Below are 17,976 nucleotides of genomic sequence, written 5' to 3'. Positions count from 1 at the left end.
AAAATTGGTACCATTAGAAAAATATAAGTAATTTTAATACTCGAACCGACAGCACATGAAAAGACCTATTTTCAAGGCTTAATTCTGAACACTTAACAATAAAAAATAACAATTAATTGCTGTCAAGCAGTTTGGCGAAATCATATTGTAGTTTTATTGTATAGGTGAACCAGGATCTATTGAGGGTGCGCCATGTTACGGAAATTTGATGGTACTAATTTCTAGCAATGGCAACAATTTTAATAATAGACAACATCTACCCTCTATGATAGTTGTCAATATTGACAATGTAAACATTGCTTTGTCTAGTTTCGTGTGAATTATTATTAGACTGCAATAATCATGCCGAAAGTTTTAGATTTTACAGAGAAAAAGTTGTAAATAGTGTATATAGTTATTTATTGGAAAAATAACGTGCGGGAGAGAAATTTCTTCCATTAGAAAACATAACGAAATTACCACCTGAATTGACGGGTAAGTTTCAAACTTATGGACAAATGTCACTATAGTTAGGTCGTCACGATTTGGTTGATGTCTTGTAATAATTTGATTTGTGTATTAGGTGTATCGCATGCATCGGTATCACGGATTGCTAACGAAGGGCGTAAGGGCGGAATTAAACGACCAAACCTAAAAAAAAGTAAACAAAAAAAGAAAATAGATTTGGATGATTTTGATTTATGTGTCATACGTCGTAAAATTCACGAATTTTATAGCGTAAAAACCGAAGAAATATCCAAACATCAAACTTCGCACTTATTAAAGTTGTCGGAATAAAACAAAAATCATCTGCCAATTTCCATTGTCCCCACTATACAAATTGTTGCTATATAAAATTCAAAACGAGCGCCCTCTTGACAATACTCCCAAAGTTCTGGTTTACCTATAATTGTGTATGTACTTTTGTAAAAAAAAAAAAAAACTAGGATCAGACTTATATCTATGAACAAAAACGCCAATTTCATAGGTAAGGACCCAATATCTATGTCTATTTATGGTAGAAAGAGTCATGAAGAGGCTTCCGCTCGTGTTTAGAGATTTTATGAAACATCCCCTGTACGTATAAAATTACAAATGCCGAGTTCTATAGGTGTATAATATAAATATGGGTCGTTGTTGATGGCATACAATAGTCAGAGTAGATTTAGTAGATTAGAATGGATAGGAAGCACCTGACCTTGCGATACTTTAGAAGCGAAAGAACGCGTGGTTTTAAGGATACGGCTAGTCTCCCTAAACTATTTCTAATGCAGAATCTATCGGAGGTGGTTATGCCAGAGATTAATAAATATAACACGGACGTGGAAAAATGTAGCACTTAATTCGGCCGAGATGAGTTGCGTGACTTAGAATCGCTTCGCTTTTGTTTGCTAAATATCGTTATCGGTTAGAATGTGTGACGGCGCTTATATATTTTTGCGGCCTTCGTTATGTAGCATATTATTGCAGGTGACTGTACTGTGTAAATCAAAATATCGTGATCTACATTTGAAATATTTAAATCTAAATACTTAAGTGAATTGTGTTTTGGAATATGATCTAATTGATTTGTATCAATGCTGACTTAATTCAAAATAATCATTTCAAGTGATGTATTTGTTTAAACTCATCTTACCGTCTAAATCTTAGGTACCTTTTTTTACTACGACCGTGGCAAACAAGTATACAGCCCGCTGTTGTGCTTGGTAACCGAAGTCCACTGAGAATTGTATATATTGCAACATTACTGTCATTCGGAACTCCGTAAGCGACATGCAGGGAATGTATGGCATTTTATGTATGGTTGCACTATTTGTATGGAAGTTCTACTAACGCTATCTGTTAGATCTTGTGGCACGACGTTGACAGTGACAGAGGAGACTCCACAGTTCCCAGGATAGTCCCAAATGCCGAGTCAAAGTCTCAAGTTATTCAAACCGGCAAATTATTCAACTGAATTTCTATGGCCCGTATAACTCCTTAATTAAAGTTCATTATAATTAGCTTGTTATAAGCCATAATGTTTATGGCGCCCACATAATGACAGATACGTAATGATGGGAGCTGAATTACATTACAACCCGTAATCGCTTTATGATTCCGTATTAATTATATCGTTTATTTTGATTATTCAGCACAACTTGAGCTAGAACAATAGAAATAATAAATGTAATCGGCAATTTTCTTATTATATTACTTAATTTACGAAAATGTGTTCTTAGTTATTAGAACGTATATCTTATGACTTATGAGAGTTGGATACTATTAGTATTAGTGACAATGACATGAATACTACTGCCAGTGATTCTATTAATTCCAATACTATTTTTGAAGTGAACATTTTGTAGGAAAAAATGTTAAACTCGCAACAGGTCACGTGACCGTAAGATTTGTAAGACGTAAGACGGACACGTGACCTGATCGAAAACTGTTACAATGTCATTGAGTTTTCACTTCTGCCGGCACTCCCGGAGTGCAAGAGTGCAACCCGTTCTTTTTTTTGTAATAAACATACACAGATACAAATGGCAGACTTAAAACCTTGTGGTGTTATTCTCTCTACCAATCAATGTGGTGGTTGACCCTAAAAAGATAAATAGATTAAAGAAAAAAGTAATTTTCATCACACCGTCTGCTCGTTTGCCTCCTATATCATAATAAAAAAATAAAAAAATCACTTCACTGTCATTAGTCGATAGTGTCCGCAATATATTATGGTTTTTAACTTTAAGGCTTTTGCAATTTACAAATATAACTACCGAATATAAATATAATCTATATCCAGCTCTAAAAAAAGAAATTAACATCAAAAAAATTGGTACCTACTGGTCCTCTGAATAAATGATAGTCCAACCTGTCCAACTACGGTAATTCATCTTAATATAATGCTACATTAAACTCACACGTACATTCGAACCAGCGGTGTGGAAATTTATTACTAGCATTATATACATGTGTGTGTATATGTGTGTCGTTTTTCGTCAAAAGGTATTAAGGTTGTCTTTAGGCCAGTAAAGCTTAAAGATGCAGTTTGAAATCGTTCCTATTGACAACCAATAATCTTTTGATTTAGATTTATATTTCTTTATTATAATAATTACACTATAAATTTACATCATTTCAAAATTATGGTTCTCTTCTCAGCATGTTCGTCCAAATATTACATAATTAAATTTAAAAATAAACAAATTGCCTCTCCCAATAAGTGTCGTTGTCGTTACGTATGAAGAAAACTATTCGAAAAGAAAATTATTCATTTAAATAGGTATAAATGAAGTTAAATTGTCAGAATATAACACATATCTGAGGCATGCCCTACAATAATATGTGGCTTTCCGTCAGAGAAGGGTCCATACTTCATGTGCAAAAAAGACCTTTCTATCAGAATTTCTGTTGAAATTTTGAGATAAAAAAGGACACTGCATTTCAAGCATAAGGCCCCTTTTGTGATGGAAAGCCACATATACTTACTAAGTAATAAAATAGCTTATAAAAGCTAAATAGCTCCAAACTAGGTTAAACAGCATTTTGATAGACGAAATAAAACAATGACTTAACAATTTTATTGCGCTTTTACTGCAACGAAGAAACTATTGGAGTTACTTCAATGCAATGTTGGCACCTTGCCGTATCCTTACAAACATTATTGCACCACTATTATACGTTATGTTCCTGTCACATAACGCATCCAATAGATGCTGCATATGAAAAACATTGCTATCACCACTCAATATCAGTCTTAACACAATTTCACCATGAGGCCTACTTAAACTTAACTTTTGACATCGAAATTATATTTAAAGGATTAAACGAACTTACCTGTAAGTGAAGTTCTATCTGTATTATACGATATGCCTAGCCCGAGACAGGAGGCATATCGTATAATAGGTAAATGATGTTATTTTGTTGTTGCGTGTGCATTTATTTAGCTGGTACTTGTCGTACATTGGCGTAGCGAGAAGTACAGGCGAATGATAACAAAAAGACATCCGTTTGGTGTCGAAATTTAATGTAGACATCCATGAGAATGCGACAATGCGTATTTTTAGTTGCGCCTACGTTTACCGCCTGAACTCCATTTTATTTAGCTACAAGTTACTGAATTTTGCAAGTCTAAACCGACAACACCGTTCAAGCCTCATTCATCATGGTTCATTGTTAAAATTATAAATTATAGCTTTTATAAAACCTGTCATTGTCATGTACATATTACTATTACTATATGGGTTACTATTACTGTATTTACGTACTATGGCGTATGATGCAACTGAGTTGTAGTATAAACACGTGGCCACCGCAAATTTTCGTATGGTTTAAAAATGCAAACTCTATAAGGGGTAGTCTATGTTTTGCTGAATCGGAATATCGGCTATAAAATGTTATTGCCGGAGACTATGGTATCTTTTGGTAGGTTTGGTAGCATTATGTCCCTCATAAATATTTACATGTATCGATAAGATTAGGTTGCATGTTGCATTGCTAGTTAAATTGGAACAGATGTAGAAGTAAGTTTAGACAAGCATTGTACATTGTCTGATTTTGATGCATGGTTTTTTTAAAGAGTTTTCCTCCACGTAAGAAATTACATATCTAATACGTATGTATGTATATACAGGCTGTTTTTTCAACCCTTGGTCATATGTATTTTGCGATGTGAACATTATGTCTTCCTAAGCAACTTTTATTATGACACCAACCCCGGATTCGCAAAAAAAAACACCGGTGTCTCATTAATTTTGGCTGATCAGATGTTGAATTGATTAGTTGTTGTTTTGCTGATGTTTTCAAGGGAAATCCAATCTTTTTTTAGCAAAAGAAAGTTTTTCTTTGAATTTGTTAGTCTAATAATTCTACATGGTTTGTCTGTTTATCCTTGAAATATTTATTATATTAGGTATTATAAAAACTGGGCTACGAGTTTTTGCGATAATATTTTCGCAGCTCGTTCATCATGTTGTTGCCTACGCTTTTCGCAACGTTTTCAACTTAGATTATGTTTTCGAAGAATTATGTTATGTGGAATCTCTTGGGAGTCTAGGTCTAAGTTTAACCGTACTTTTACTTTTATTTCTTTCAATATTACAGTCTAGTAAATAAATTATTTTTGTTTTCATCTCTCTAGGTAATACCACCACCACTAATTTGGATATAAAAGATGGATAATAAAAGAATATAAAGGGAAATAATTTGCAAAAAATATTACTTACGGAAATATTTTACAAATAATGTAAATGGAAACCGATAAAGGAGCCTGAAACGAAATAGTTGATGTCAATTTGTGAAGCGATACTAATTGAAATGTAGTAGACACGCGAAATAACAATTACGGAATGAAAGATCGTTATGACACAGCTGATATTAACTAAACGGTTTTTATTGATTAAACAAATAAAAATGTATTTTGTTATCTGTGGTCGAACCAAGAATTTTCATTAAATAATTTTACACTTATTTTATAGTAAATAATGTAAAGCTTCAAAACGTTTTAGAATTCAAGCCTTAAATACTGTATTGTACATGGGTGTGGGGAGGCCTATGTCCAGCAGTGGACTTCCTCTGGCTGATATGATGATGATGATGATGATGATGATGATGACATGGGTGTAGATGACGATAATTTTGATTGAGGTAAGGTTTTATAGTTATTTTTAGTGAGACAATCTTGTTTGTTGCAATGTAACCGTTTCAATTCAAATATAAACTAAACATATTGAAAGAATTAAAAAAATATCGGTTACAAATGTCAAACTGTTCTTCCAAAGTTTGTAAAGTACTTACTTAGGAATGAATACGTTACAATAGAACTCGTAGTTAATATTTCAAAAAATTTCAATGAACGTGGCAAACATTGGCAAAATTTTAACGACAGTCGGTATTCAAAGAGGCCTTAACGAAAAATGAATTTTTAAATTTAGAGTGTGTGATTTTGATAAGGCGGCAATAAATTCAGAAAGGTTCGAATTTAGGTAGCGTAGGGTTGTCACATTATAGGCCCATTGTCGGCTATTCGCATTATTCCCTTATCAAGCTGGAAGTTAATGGGCGAGCTTTGTGCCCTCTATGATAAATTGATTCGTCCATACATAGCCTCATTGTAATGTAGATATTCTTAGCTGCTTAAGTGTGGATGATAAATGAAATGTTTTTGTCTATTCTAGTGTATTTGGGTGTAGTGTTGCGCCTAGTTAGCAAATCTTATTTTCGCCGTCTCACGCACCGCCATTTCAAACTTACAATTAAAGAATTAAATCAATATTAAACATATGAATTTATTTTTCCTTGAGTACCGCAGGTTGATAACATGATAACCTTCATAGGTATTTTAATCTTATACTTAGAAGCTCTGAGTACCTACTGACTACTGAACAATAACATTATGGTGAATAGAATCAGGCGTTACTTTGCGGAAATCCATACTAATTAAAACCAAAATATTACTTTGCTAATCCGCGAAAAGATAACGTGCTAGTCAATCAGTGCTAACCCGTTATACTTACTTGCATGTAAAAATACGCAAGTAAGTATAACGGGTTAGCACTGATTGACTAGCACGTTATCTTTTCGCGGATTAGCAAAGTAATATTTTGGTTTTAATTAATAACATTATGGTTTAAAACTGACTATTTACCTTGATTTAATATGTTTTTATTTATTAAATAAGTGATCTCGGTTATTTTGCCAAGTATCTTCAGCTCTAGTTAGGAGTACCCCATGCTTGCATGCATTACATGCATTGAGTACCTACTAATGATTCTATTGTTTATCTATTTATAGCAGTGATAATTATCGTAATAATTAAGTACCTACACCCATTATTAGGAAACACTCTTAGGTCCTAAAGATACTTGGTAGAGAGCTTTCGGGCGGTGTTTTATTTTGTTACAAAGTCTTTGTTATAACTTTTCTTTGAAGACTGTTCTAGTTTAAGTTCTTTCTTGATATGAGACACTAATAAGGATAAAATAAATTGTTTTATGTTATTTTGCTATGCAGCTAAGGGCTCACAGATACATGTATAACATACCTACATTCGTAACAGTTGTTCAAGAGATCTATGACAAAAAGTACTTACAAAGAAAGTTGATAGAGCAAGATATATTTTTAATGGAAGAGCTCACAGGCTGTCTGTAATAAAGACTAATACCGAAAATCAGGGACGCGTACTGAAACTTCATTACATAATTTATAAATGTAAAAGCTTTCTCGATAAGGCTTTCGGTCAAAGTAATTTATCATACGAGCGGAACGACCGTGATTTGTAAAAAAGTTTCATCCTCTCAAGAAGTTTCCAGTGTATTAGAGGATCCTGTTTAAGAAAAATGACTAGTCGAGGACGTGATAAATGATCATTTTTATAGTCTTCTTCAGTTTTAATGTTGATTTTATTATGAGGAAATTTTCTTTCTTTATTTTCATTGACCTAAATGAGGCAGAGATCCTTATTATGTATATACAAATCATTTTTTGCTTTCTAATAGTATGTAATTTTAATATTTACTTTAGTATCTGCGCGACCGACCTAACTCGAGACAGGACAGATAAGCAAATGTTATTTTTTTACTTAAAAAATGTGTCCTAAAATTTGACTGATACTGCACAGTAGAAAGGACAAGAACTAGGTTTTTCGAGGTTATGTTTAATGTCGCTTGTTCATTCACAAATTATAAAAAGTCCTTCAAAAATTTTCACACACCGTATTCGTTTCCAAAAATACTCCCCCATCGCTAGTTTCAGCATCTAACCCATTTCCCCCAGGTGGACACCCCGGACAGCGTGCTGCAAAGCGGGCTGGGTCTGGGCCCTGGGCCCGACACGGCCCTGCGCTCCATGGTAGACCCGAGAGACTATGATCGCCTCCGCTTCTTTCAAATGAACGCCCAACCCAACACCTTTGAAGAGACTATACATAGGGTGAGCGCATTAGCTTCTCCTGCTTACGGATTTTGACAGACATTATTCACAAATCTATGAAGTTGAATGCACGATACAGAGTGGCCATTTTGGGACGTGAATGTCGTTTAAGTCATGGCGTAATAACATGGTATTTAACACATACAAACAGTCATAACTTTTACACGTAAAATAACTTCTTATAAAATATTTGGAGATTATTTGTCTGTTAAAATCTTGTAGGAGGAAAAAGCTGTAGTCTGTTATCCTCTGAGTGGCAAATAATTTGTGTGTACTTCATATTATTACTTATATACCTACTCGATTTGATTTTTTGGGCGTTTTTATTTTATTGCTAAACATTTTATTTAAATATTATAAATAAATGTTTATTTAGGTGTATAATCTAGTTTAGATACCCTTCCTCTGTTGCTTTAAAATTTCAATATTGTTACTAGCATGTTTTGTTTTCATTCCAACGTTGAATATCTAAATTAAATATGTATCTATAACGAATACGTGTATTTTTTTCTATATTGTTATTATTTGCCAACGGAGAGTTAACAGGCTTTCAAAATTCAAAATTCTAAACAATGCATTTTTGGACACATTTTTATTCGGCATGCCCAAAAGAATTGGAGGTGGATCATTTCATTATTTTTGGTTATTCATACTCTCGCATTGTCTCATGGGTTCTTTAAAAAATAAACAAATATTGCAGTTGACAGTTTCAGTAGTCGTAGAAATATGAGCATGTCTTCATTACTGGAAAAGTTATCTTTTGTTTAAATTATGACATTTGTTCTACAGTAATTGAATTGGATTTATAATTGGCATAAAGCTTCATTTTTTTATCACTGTACTTCTTATGTTACTTTAAGTTGCACTTTTTTATTTACAGTTTCCTCACACAGCATGCATGCATGAAGTTATATTTTTTCAGAATTTCACAAAGTTGTCATAAAGTTTTCAATGTTACACCTACACAATTTAACTGGTTTTTGTGAACGTGGACATTAGGATATATCAATGTTTATTTGATACTGTTTTGTGTTCGTTTATTCGCAGAAAATATTGTCTGCAATCTGTTTTGCTTATAATATACCACACATATGTGTCTGATATGATTCGATTATGACCGTGAACCAAATAAAACGTGTGATACATGGGTCAAACAGATCACTGTGTTATGTCTTTCCTGTAGACATACACGAGAGTTAAGGGCTATAAAGGCTAATTTTCTTATTTAACCCTTATCCACATGAAAAGGTCCTCCTTTTATTTAGAGAACTATGATAAAATCATTGCTTACATGCCCACAAGCTGTTAACTATTGCCCACAGGAGAGAAAAATGTGCTGTTCGCGATAACACACTAGTTTTCTCTCCTGTGGGCAATAGTTAGCAGCTTGTGGGCATGTAAGTAATGATTTTATCATAGTTCTTTAAATAAAAGGAGGACCTTTTCACGTGGATAAGGGTTAAATAAGAAAATTAGCCTTTATAGCCCTTAAATCTCGTGTATGTCTACAGGAAAGACATAACACAGTGATCTGTTTGACCCACATATAAGTACATTTTAATAAGCCTTCGTCAAGGATATTAAAAAAGGAGCTCACTTTAAATTTATGCATTTAATGAACTCTCTATCCTTTGTTACAGTTAAAAGTTCAGGAAGCAATGAAGAAAAAAGACAAGATAGCGAGAGAACAGGAAGAGGTAATTTCCTTTACTTTTATGTCAACATACTTTTCACATAATTGTTAAATTTTTGACAGTTACTACCAGCATTATAGACACATCGTTATAGATACAGCTATATAGACATCGTTATAAACAAATTAGCATCTCCCTCTCAGAGGCCACCTAAACACAATGCCTACTTTAATAAATAAAAATTAATAAATTTACGTCTCATCCACTTAATTCATACAAAAGTAATCCGAGCCTCCAACATAACCGAATCAGTGCTTGTTTCCGTATGAAATATAGTCCTCCTACTGTTTGCACTAGCATTACACGGAAAGGCCGTTACCATCCCAACTTATCCGCACACATCCAAAACATAATCTGATGTGAGAGTCGCAGTAACATGTAATCTTCGAGTGTCTCGAACATTCGACGCGCGAGCCGAACCGCGGGCTAATCGTGCCCTAATCTCAAGCTAAGCCTATTAGAGGCAGTTGTATCGCTTCCCTTCGAAACTTCGGAAGCCCTTGCTCAGCACATTTAGAACTCTCGTAAAACTATGAGACCCTGCGTTGGAATATCGAACATTGAAATTTTACTGCGCCATAAACTGTTGCCGCACGAATTTGGGTACATGGTACGGCGATTGGTCTGATGTTGGTTATTATTTTTTTTATTGGACTGGAAGTCGATATCTCCATACAAATAGAGTTGTACACGATTGGTTATTGATCGTATTTTTCTTTTAATTATCCGTTTTCTCTTGCTAAGTACTTTTTCAGACGTACTTTTATTGTAAAACTTACTGCGTATTTTATACTTCAGAGGTATTAAAATCTTCTTTTATCTAAGAATTTTTTTCTTTGAATATTGCTTTTTATCGACGAACTTATTATAGGTAGGACATAATTTGTAAAGGCACATTGGAAACTTTTTCGTCATTTATCACCTTTAAGCCTCGTAATACATGACTTTCAGTTTTACTAAAGTCACTTACAAAATTCTTGAAATATGGCGTAAAAAAAGCTTATAAAAGTCTTTAATGTTTGATGTTGGAACTTTTTAAATTTACCTCGCAAAGTAACTAAAGGATTATTGTTTGAATTGATTTTGTGTGTTTGTTACAGATTTTAAGGGATATTAGACATGGACTGATGAACATGGGACGGGACGGTGTGCGAGGACCTTTTGGAGGTATGTTACATTTTGTCAGATGTTTAATAATGTACGATATTTTAATCGCATACTTTTAAATCATACTATACATGTACAATAGTAAATTTTAGTACTTCATATTAACAATAAAAAATCACATTTTTCTCAAGTACATACTATACTAAGTAGTTACTACTTAAAGATTCTGAACCATCATAATGAATAAGTACCTAATACTAATATAAAAAAAACGAAGTTGCAATACTTTCGTACTCGTTCATGCTCATTTAAAATATTGTCTTGATTTGCATAAGTATTGTAACTCTTGTTTTATATAAATAATTCTGATAAACAGTTTTTTACATAATTACCTTCATATCGCATGTTGCTTGCACGATGTCGGTTTTTTACTTAATTAAGTTTTGTTATTCAGTATATCTGCGGAACGCTTATTTTTTGATAAGTTACAAATGTACCTCTTTCAATATTGTACTGTGTGCTTTTGTTGTGCATCGTCCATCGATCATTATTGTCACGTTCCCGTTGATGGGCAAAACATCATTAAACTTCATGTTCAATCCACAAAACAAAGTGCCAAATAAAAGGCAAACAAATGACGTCTAACGCCCCGTATCAAGAGCGGCAGTTATTTAACTCACCTTCATCCATCAGATATATAATTTGCGTTAAATAAAAATCTACATGCATGTGTTTTAAAAATATTTTGCATCAAACCACGCACGGCTTTCCGATGTTCGTACACAGCTTTGAGAGCAGTGTTGTCAGTGATACCGCCACTTTGCGCCACCGGATTACGGATGGTCATTTTACGGTAAATTTTTTCGCAAATTATGTTCGCACGTTTTTTTATTTGCGCTAATGAAGGCTGCTACGCTGAAATAGTCTAATGACGAGCTCGTTTACAGACGACACGTATATGTACGACGACGAGGCGAGAGGCCTGTCTGGGCGAGGGCACTGGTATGATGAGCCGCCGTACGAGAGCGATCCCGAAGACTTTCTCATGGGCGGAGGAGCCCCGGCTGCCTCGTTTCAAAATGGCCGCGTGTGCTTCACCCTCAACCTCCGCAATGAATCGAGAGGTGAAGGCGTTATATCTCTCAGAAGCGCCGGCGACATAAGCCTAGCGAGAGCCCCTCGACGGGGATTAATAATTCCGCAGAGCGGACCCTACCCGACAACCGTGATCCCGTTACGAACAGCAAGGGACCGCGAGAGCGGGGATTACGCGGCATCCGACATACAGTCTATAGGCTCGAGGCTGTCTGGAATATCGCTGGACTCCACGAGGTCAGAGAGGGATTCCAGGAGAGGCTACCGGCAAATGTCAGGATACCGGATAGGCGACCCACTGTCGCCCGCTTCTTCGGATTACGAAGATCAAGAAAGCGAAACTGATTCACAACATATAGCAACCGTGCACCAGGTATAATAAGAGTTCTTTTCCGCGCTTGATTATGAATATAAATTGGTTTATTTCGCGATGAATTGGCATTAAAAATTAATAAATTAGCTGAGCAATCGCATATCGCTTTTGACTTGCAAGCCCTTCTTCCACTTAGTATTTTTTTAATAATTTCAGTCGGCCGAAGAGTGCGAAGGGGTGTCCAACCTTGCAGGAAAAGTGCGGGGGCTTAGGCAAGATGTACAAAGAAAAATTTCAAGATTACGACAAGAGACCGGACCGGAAGGCACCGACCGGCGGACGAGCGCCGACCAAGCGTTCCCTTGTTCTAATAGTTCGTTCGAAAGTCTTCCCAGCGGATCAGGCAGTAGTGAGTGGATTTATTGAGTTTTTGTCTGTGTTAATATAAATGTTTTTTGTAAATAAGTTTGTCTTTCCTTTCTTTGTACCAATAACTCCCCATATATTAATACTTACAGATAATAATGGTCTTGTAAATAGGTAGTCAAATTTTATTACCAAGTCCTTCATAATCATTACTAATCGCACTAACCTGTTTAACGTTGTCCTACCTATTCACAGTCTTACAAAGATGTACCTACAGGTATTTCTAGTTTCAATGTCGTGGTAATAGAAGGATCGTTAAACCTAGATGCCTAAGTCTAAACTATTTATGTCCAGGCACACAAGCATTGGTTCGAGCCGGTAGTAATCACTCATCTCTCTCGGCAGAAGAAAATATAGAATTAAGTCCGGCCGGGCGGAGCTTACTCACGCCGCAAATGCTGTGCCGGGCGCGCGCGCTCGTCGATTTCGTGCCCAATATTTACGACAAAGATGCTTTGAGATACAAGGTAAGATACCATGCAAATTGCACAGCCAATTAACTGCAGCATACCGCTGAGCAACTTTCATAAACTCGAATCATTATTTGTTGACAGAAAGGGGACATCATCGAGGTAATCAACATGAACGCATCTGGGATCTGGCGAGGAGTTTTAAATAACAAAGTTGGAAACTTTAAATTCGCAAACGTTGAAGTACTATCTGACAGAGAAACGATGCGATCGAGGTCATCAAAATGGTGCAAGAGTCGGGAGAGGCTTTGGGAAACGCGACCAAGAACGGTGGAAGAATTGTTGAGGAGAATAGACTTACCGGAGTACACAGTGGCCTTTGCAAGAAATGGATACGAAGATATAGAACTCTTTAAAGAAATTGAACCATCCGATCTTGATTACTTAGGAATAATGACCCCTGAGCACCGTACTCGCATTCTTGCTGCTGTACAACTGCTGCACCAACTTGAATGTAAGTTTAGAGTAAACCTTCATGACTATCAGTCGTCGTGTGATTACATTAATGACGTTTAGTGATAAAGGATTATTTCTGATTGTCTTAGGTGGCGAAGGTGACTGTGAAGGAGAAGGCGGTGGCTCCAGTTCCGAAGGTGGCGATTCGCCGTTCGGTCGTCGGCAATTTCCCCGTGACTCCGGGTGTTATGAAGCGGGCGTCGGAGTCGGCGGAGTAAGAGTCCGGACGTCTCCTCTCGTCCACAGATCAGACGAACCGTCGCACCGGCCGCCAGAGCCGGCTCCACAGGCCAAGCGTTCCGTCCGTCGCCGACAACCCGACGATGCCGAGTGCGACAGAATCGAGCGTTACCCCGGTACCAATGCGGAAAGAATCACGAACAGGAGCGTCGGCTTGCCTGGAGGCGGCCGGGACGATACATGCGAATCAGATCACAGGCTTAACGTAGTCAAATTCGTGGCCGGCGGAGAGCCGTGCGCTTCGGAAAAGAGTAGTGATTCTGGTGTGAGTAGTTCTTCGCTGAGTTCGGCGCATCCTCATCGTCCCTGAGCGAGGCCCGCCGCGCCCGCGCTCGCCTAGGCACTGGCGCGGGCGCGAGCGCAGGCCGCGCTGCCGCCCGCACCCCCCGGCCCCGCCGCAGAAGCAGAACCTTCCGAACCGCACACCGAGTAAAGCCTCGACAGGCTGTCGCGTCACGTCTAAAGTGAATCAGTATTTTTGTCGTACATTCCACCTTGTTCGAGTTTTACGCGCCGGTTACCGTGCATTAGATGACGACAATGAGAAGGGACTATCTAATATGCTTGCTAGGGGGCAGTGGGGGTTACCGTGGACGTTTTAGGTATTTCATCTATCAATCAGGCCGTTTTCGTAAAGAAAGCTAGCCGAATAGATAAGTAGAACGGCTGCAAAGAGCTTAGAAGTATGTAAAACACAGACAGACTTTGAATCATGGCATTTAAAGATTTAGAGATGTTTGTTCCGAAATAAGACTGATGGTTCTGTCTGGTCAGCTTTAAATACTTCTTTAATCTTATTGTATATGGGCATAGCGCCTATTGTAATATTTGGTGTTATGTTCAATGTTGGAACTAAAAGCAATTTCTCTGGCACTAAATATTATTAGCGATATAATATTATTTTAACAATGTTAAATAAATAAATTTCATACCTACTTTATTGATGGAACAAGAGGAAAAATGGCTAACAGACGTGCTTGTAAGGAATCTATTTCTTTGAAATAGATAGGTATATTACTTTCTTTCTAGTGATTAAATTGATGAGTTTTAAAGTTACTAGGGGAAATTACAGTGGCTTAGTCTTTGAAATCTTGTTATTGTGAATCGTATATAGTTATGATATTTGTTTAATAATACAGTTTTGAAATATCTTGTATTAATCTATCATTCCTTTACTAAAATTAAAAGCATATCATAACGACGCCAACCTTATTTTAAGTTGCTTTTAAGCGTTATTTTCATATACTCTGTTCAAAAATCACATTAAAAGTTCATTATGACAATACACAACCATTGAAAATGGTTTCTAATAAAATGCTGTCTTCGCTACAAAATGTTCTTTTTGAACAGAGTTAAATAGGTATATATATCGATGAATTATAAGTTGTAGAAGAGGCAATAAGCCAGTTAGGACTGGGGCGTTGTAAGCGCAACATTTCGATAGCAATAATTGTAAATAAAGTTAGTAGATAGGCTAATTATTGTACGTTGAAACTTTTTGTAATTTTTTAAGAGAGCTTTATGCGGGTGTCCGCATGTACAGTATAGTTGTAGGTGTCCCGGTGTGAGATTTTGAATTTCACCCAAGCTTCCGACTCGTGTTTTTGTCGTTCGCCGTACTTTATGGCTTTCACACTTGCGACTGGCCCGTGTCGTAAAATGACAAGTGAAGTTTTACTGCTGGCTGAAAATCTGACTTATTTTAGAGATTCGACAGAGGACCTCCATAAAAGTAAAACTAGAACCCTCTGATTTGTATTTCAACTCCAAAAATATTTTATTGATACTTTTAATAACAATTACTTATGTCCTTGATGTTACGTTTTAATTTTTAAATTATTAACAATCTGTCCATAATTGTTGTTCCGCAAAGCATCATATCGGAATAAGAATGAGTTAACTCGATGGGTCGTAAGACCACCCACATTGTATTTCTATAAAATTACAAATAAATCATTGACTGACATTGTTAAGCTAAATGTAAACGTCACCAAATTATTGGAAGAGGGTTAAAATTGTTATAAAGCAGAGCATTAAAAGTTTAGCTACCGAATCGAGCTACGAACTGTTTTAGTACGTGATGTACTCATTTGCCAGTCTCCTACATTTTCCGTATTTTTGCCAGTTCATTGCAGGACTCGCAGAGACCTCATCCGGCCAGTCTCCGTGCAAAGCGACTAATTAGCGAACACTCGCCTGCCATCAGTGTTCCCTTTTGTAAATTTTGTAAAAATCTCCTTAAAATGCACTTTTTGACTACAATTGTGAACTAGTCCGAACTATTAAGTGTATATAGATAAATGTTTGTTACTTGTATATTATAGATAGAATATATTTCTTTGGCAATTATTGTATATTCAATAATTCATTCTTTATTGAAACTTAAATGTTATAAAGTAATTTATTTATAATTGAATTACGTTTCAAATGCTCAGATAGAAAATGTGGATCCATTCGTTGGATACTAGGACTTGTTTTAAGACTTGTGATTACTGATACTTAAGCTGTACATTACATCTTCATTTAATTTGTGTTAGCCATATACTACTGTAATAGTACTTTTTTGTAGCCATATTTATATTTTTTTAATACAGACCTTATGATGTATGTTTACAAATCTGTTTACAAACATGGATTCTAAATTAATAAATCCAAAAATTACATCTGACTTATTATTTTCATCCTCGTAAAGATCAATTTACAGACAACATAGAGACAGTCCCATGTTATTATAACACTATAATAATATGGGACTGTTTGGCTACACAGCCAAAGAGGTTACACGCGAGGGGTTCCAGGGTTCCTTAAGGAAGGCAATGATGGAGAGTACTACATCGCAGAGCGACTTATGGAGGTCATGACCCTCAGACACGAGGATTCGACTAGGAAGTGTAGCCAAATAGCGTAGACCTCTTAAATTTGTCTCTTTCTTACACCCTATTACTATACTGTTACAATCTCCGTAAGACCCACCTAGGCAGAATGCCCATCCATATCAGTTCATTCGAAGGAAATTCACGAAAAACATTTTTCAACAACCATTATCATCACATCATCAGCTAAAAGTAGGTACCTAGATAGAAAGATAGAGGAATCGTGTTGTTACTCTAGATAAGGTTTTTATCTAATGAATCTACTCGAGTAGATCTTGTTTAGCACTTGGGCTGATAAATTTATAGCACCAGTAGATTTGGTGCCATGTAATTTAGACCAATTACCCTTGTGCAATTCTACAATTGTCAAACGAGTCCACCAATAAATTAATTTCATACCCAATTGACCATAGTCCATAAATCAAGTCGCATGAGACTTTTCGAAGCATTCCTTTGAAGGCGACGCTTAGATTTGCAATAAAAATACTGTTGTCCATCTGTATTAGATATAATGATATTACGGATATTACACTCACGACTGGGAGACAACAAAAGAGTCCAACGCATGGCTCGGGACCTTCCGTAGACGCGCGGAATGCTGGCAATGCATAAGCTGTCCCTATGCAGAAAATCTAGATGACTGCTAATGGCGATTTTCGCATAACAAATTCGAATTTTAAACGAGGCTTGAGCAACTACCATTATATTTACAGCCAGTCAGTTAGTAATGATTAAGCATTCAATCAGGAAAATTCTTGTACTTAGTCAGTGCTATCGCAGTAAGATTAACCAACATTGTTGAGTCAGAGACCAAGTAAATAGTAAAGACTGGTAATATACCTACATGTAAATGGATGATGATGGTGAATAGAAAGGAAGGATGAGGTTTGGTAACTGAGTTGTGCGGATGACAGAATCTGCTGAATTTTTACCCGATCCTGCGGCTCGCACAAGAACCTTTCTGCTTGTGGCCTTTGGTTCGATGAGCGTGTGAGGTCTTTATAATTTAGCTGCCCCTGGTGAATATCGATCGGAATGCGCCCAGACAGCTTAGGGAATTGATATCCCGGCGGTTAGCGCCGTGTTCATTGCACGGCGATGGATTATTTTCAACCGGATCAGGTAAGTGGTTTTTATTACGATTTGCTATCATAAAAGCGCTGGTGGCCTAGCGGTAAGAGCATGCGACTTTCAATCCGGAGGTCGCGGGTTCAAACCCCGGCTCGTACCAATGAGTTTTTCGGAACTTATGTACGAAATATCATTTGATATTTCCTGGTCGCTTTTCGGTGAAGGAAAACATCGTGAGGAAACCGGACTAATCCCAATAAGGTCTAGTTTACCCTCTGGGTTGGATGGTCAGATGGCAGTCGCTTCCGTAAAAACTAGTGCCTACGCCGATTCTCGGGATT

The 17,976-nt window shown here is 36.5% G+C and overlaps 1 protein-coding gene across 8 annotated transcripts in view; it reads left to right on the top strand.

Moving 5' to 3' along the window:
- Window positions 1–16,354, top strand: part of LOC134792352 (uncharacterized) — a 184,771-nt gene extending 168,417 nt beyond the window's left edge. For 4 of the 8 annotated variants that reach the window (XM_063763626.1, XM_063763625.1, XM_063763624.1 and 1 more), the window contains exons 6-13: window positions 7,735–7,890; window positions 9,531–9,587; window positions 10,685–10,751; window positions 11,639–12,159; window positions 12,316–12,508; window positions 12,820–12,992; window positions 13,080–13,449; window positions 13,541–16,354. In XM_063763626.1, coding sequence (XP_063619696.1) covers window positions 7,735–7,890; window positions 9,531–9,587; window positions 10,685–10,751; window positions 11,639–12,159; window positions 12,316–12,508; window positions 12,820–12,992; window positions 13,080–13,449; window positions 13,541–14,001 — 1,998 coding nt within the window. In that variant the 3' untranslated portion in view covers window positions 14,002–16,354. The remainder of the gene's footprint in view (window positions 1–7,734; window positions 7,891–9,530; window positions 9,588–10,684; window positions 10,752–11,638; window positions 12,160–12,315; window positions 12,509–12,819; window positions 12,993–13,079; window positions 13,450–13,540) is intronic. The other 4 variants (XM_063763627.1, XM_063763628.1, XM_063763630.1 and 1 more) reach the window with 4 other exon arrangements.
- Window positions 16,355–17,976: the final 1,622 nt, after the last annotated feature.

Source organism: Cydia splendana, chromosome 7 (genome assembly GCF_910591565.1).
Source record: "Cydia splendana chromosome 7, ilCydSple1.2, whole genome shotgun sequence".
NCBI classification, from domain to species: Eukaryota; Metazoa; Arthropoda; class Insecta; order Lepidoptera; family Tortricidae; genus Cydia; species Cydia splendana.
This window is presented reverse-complemented; position numbering and strand designations above follow the sequence as displayed.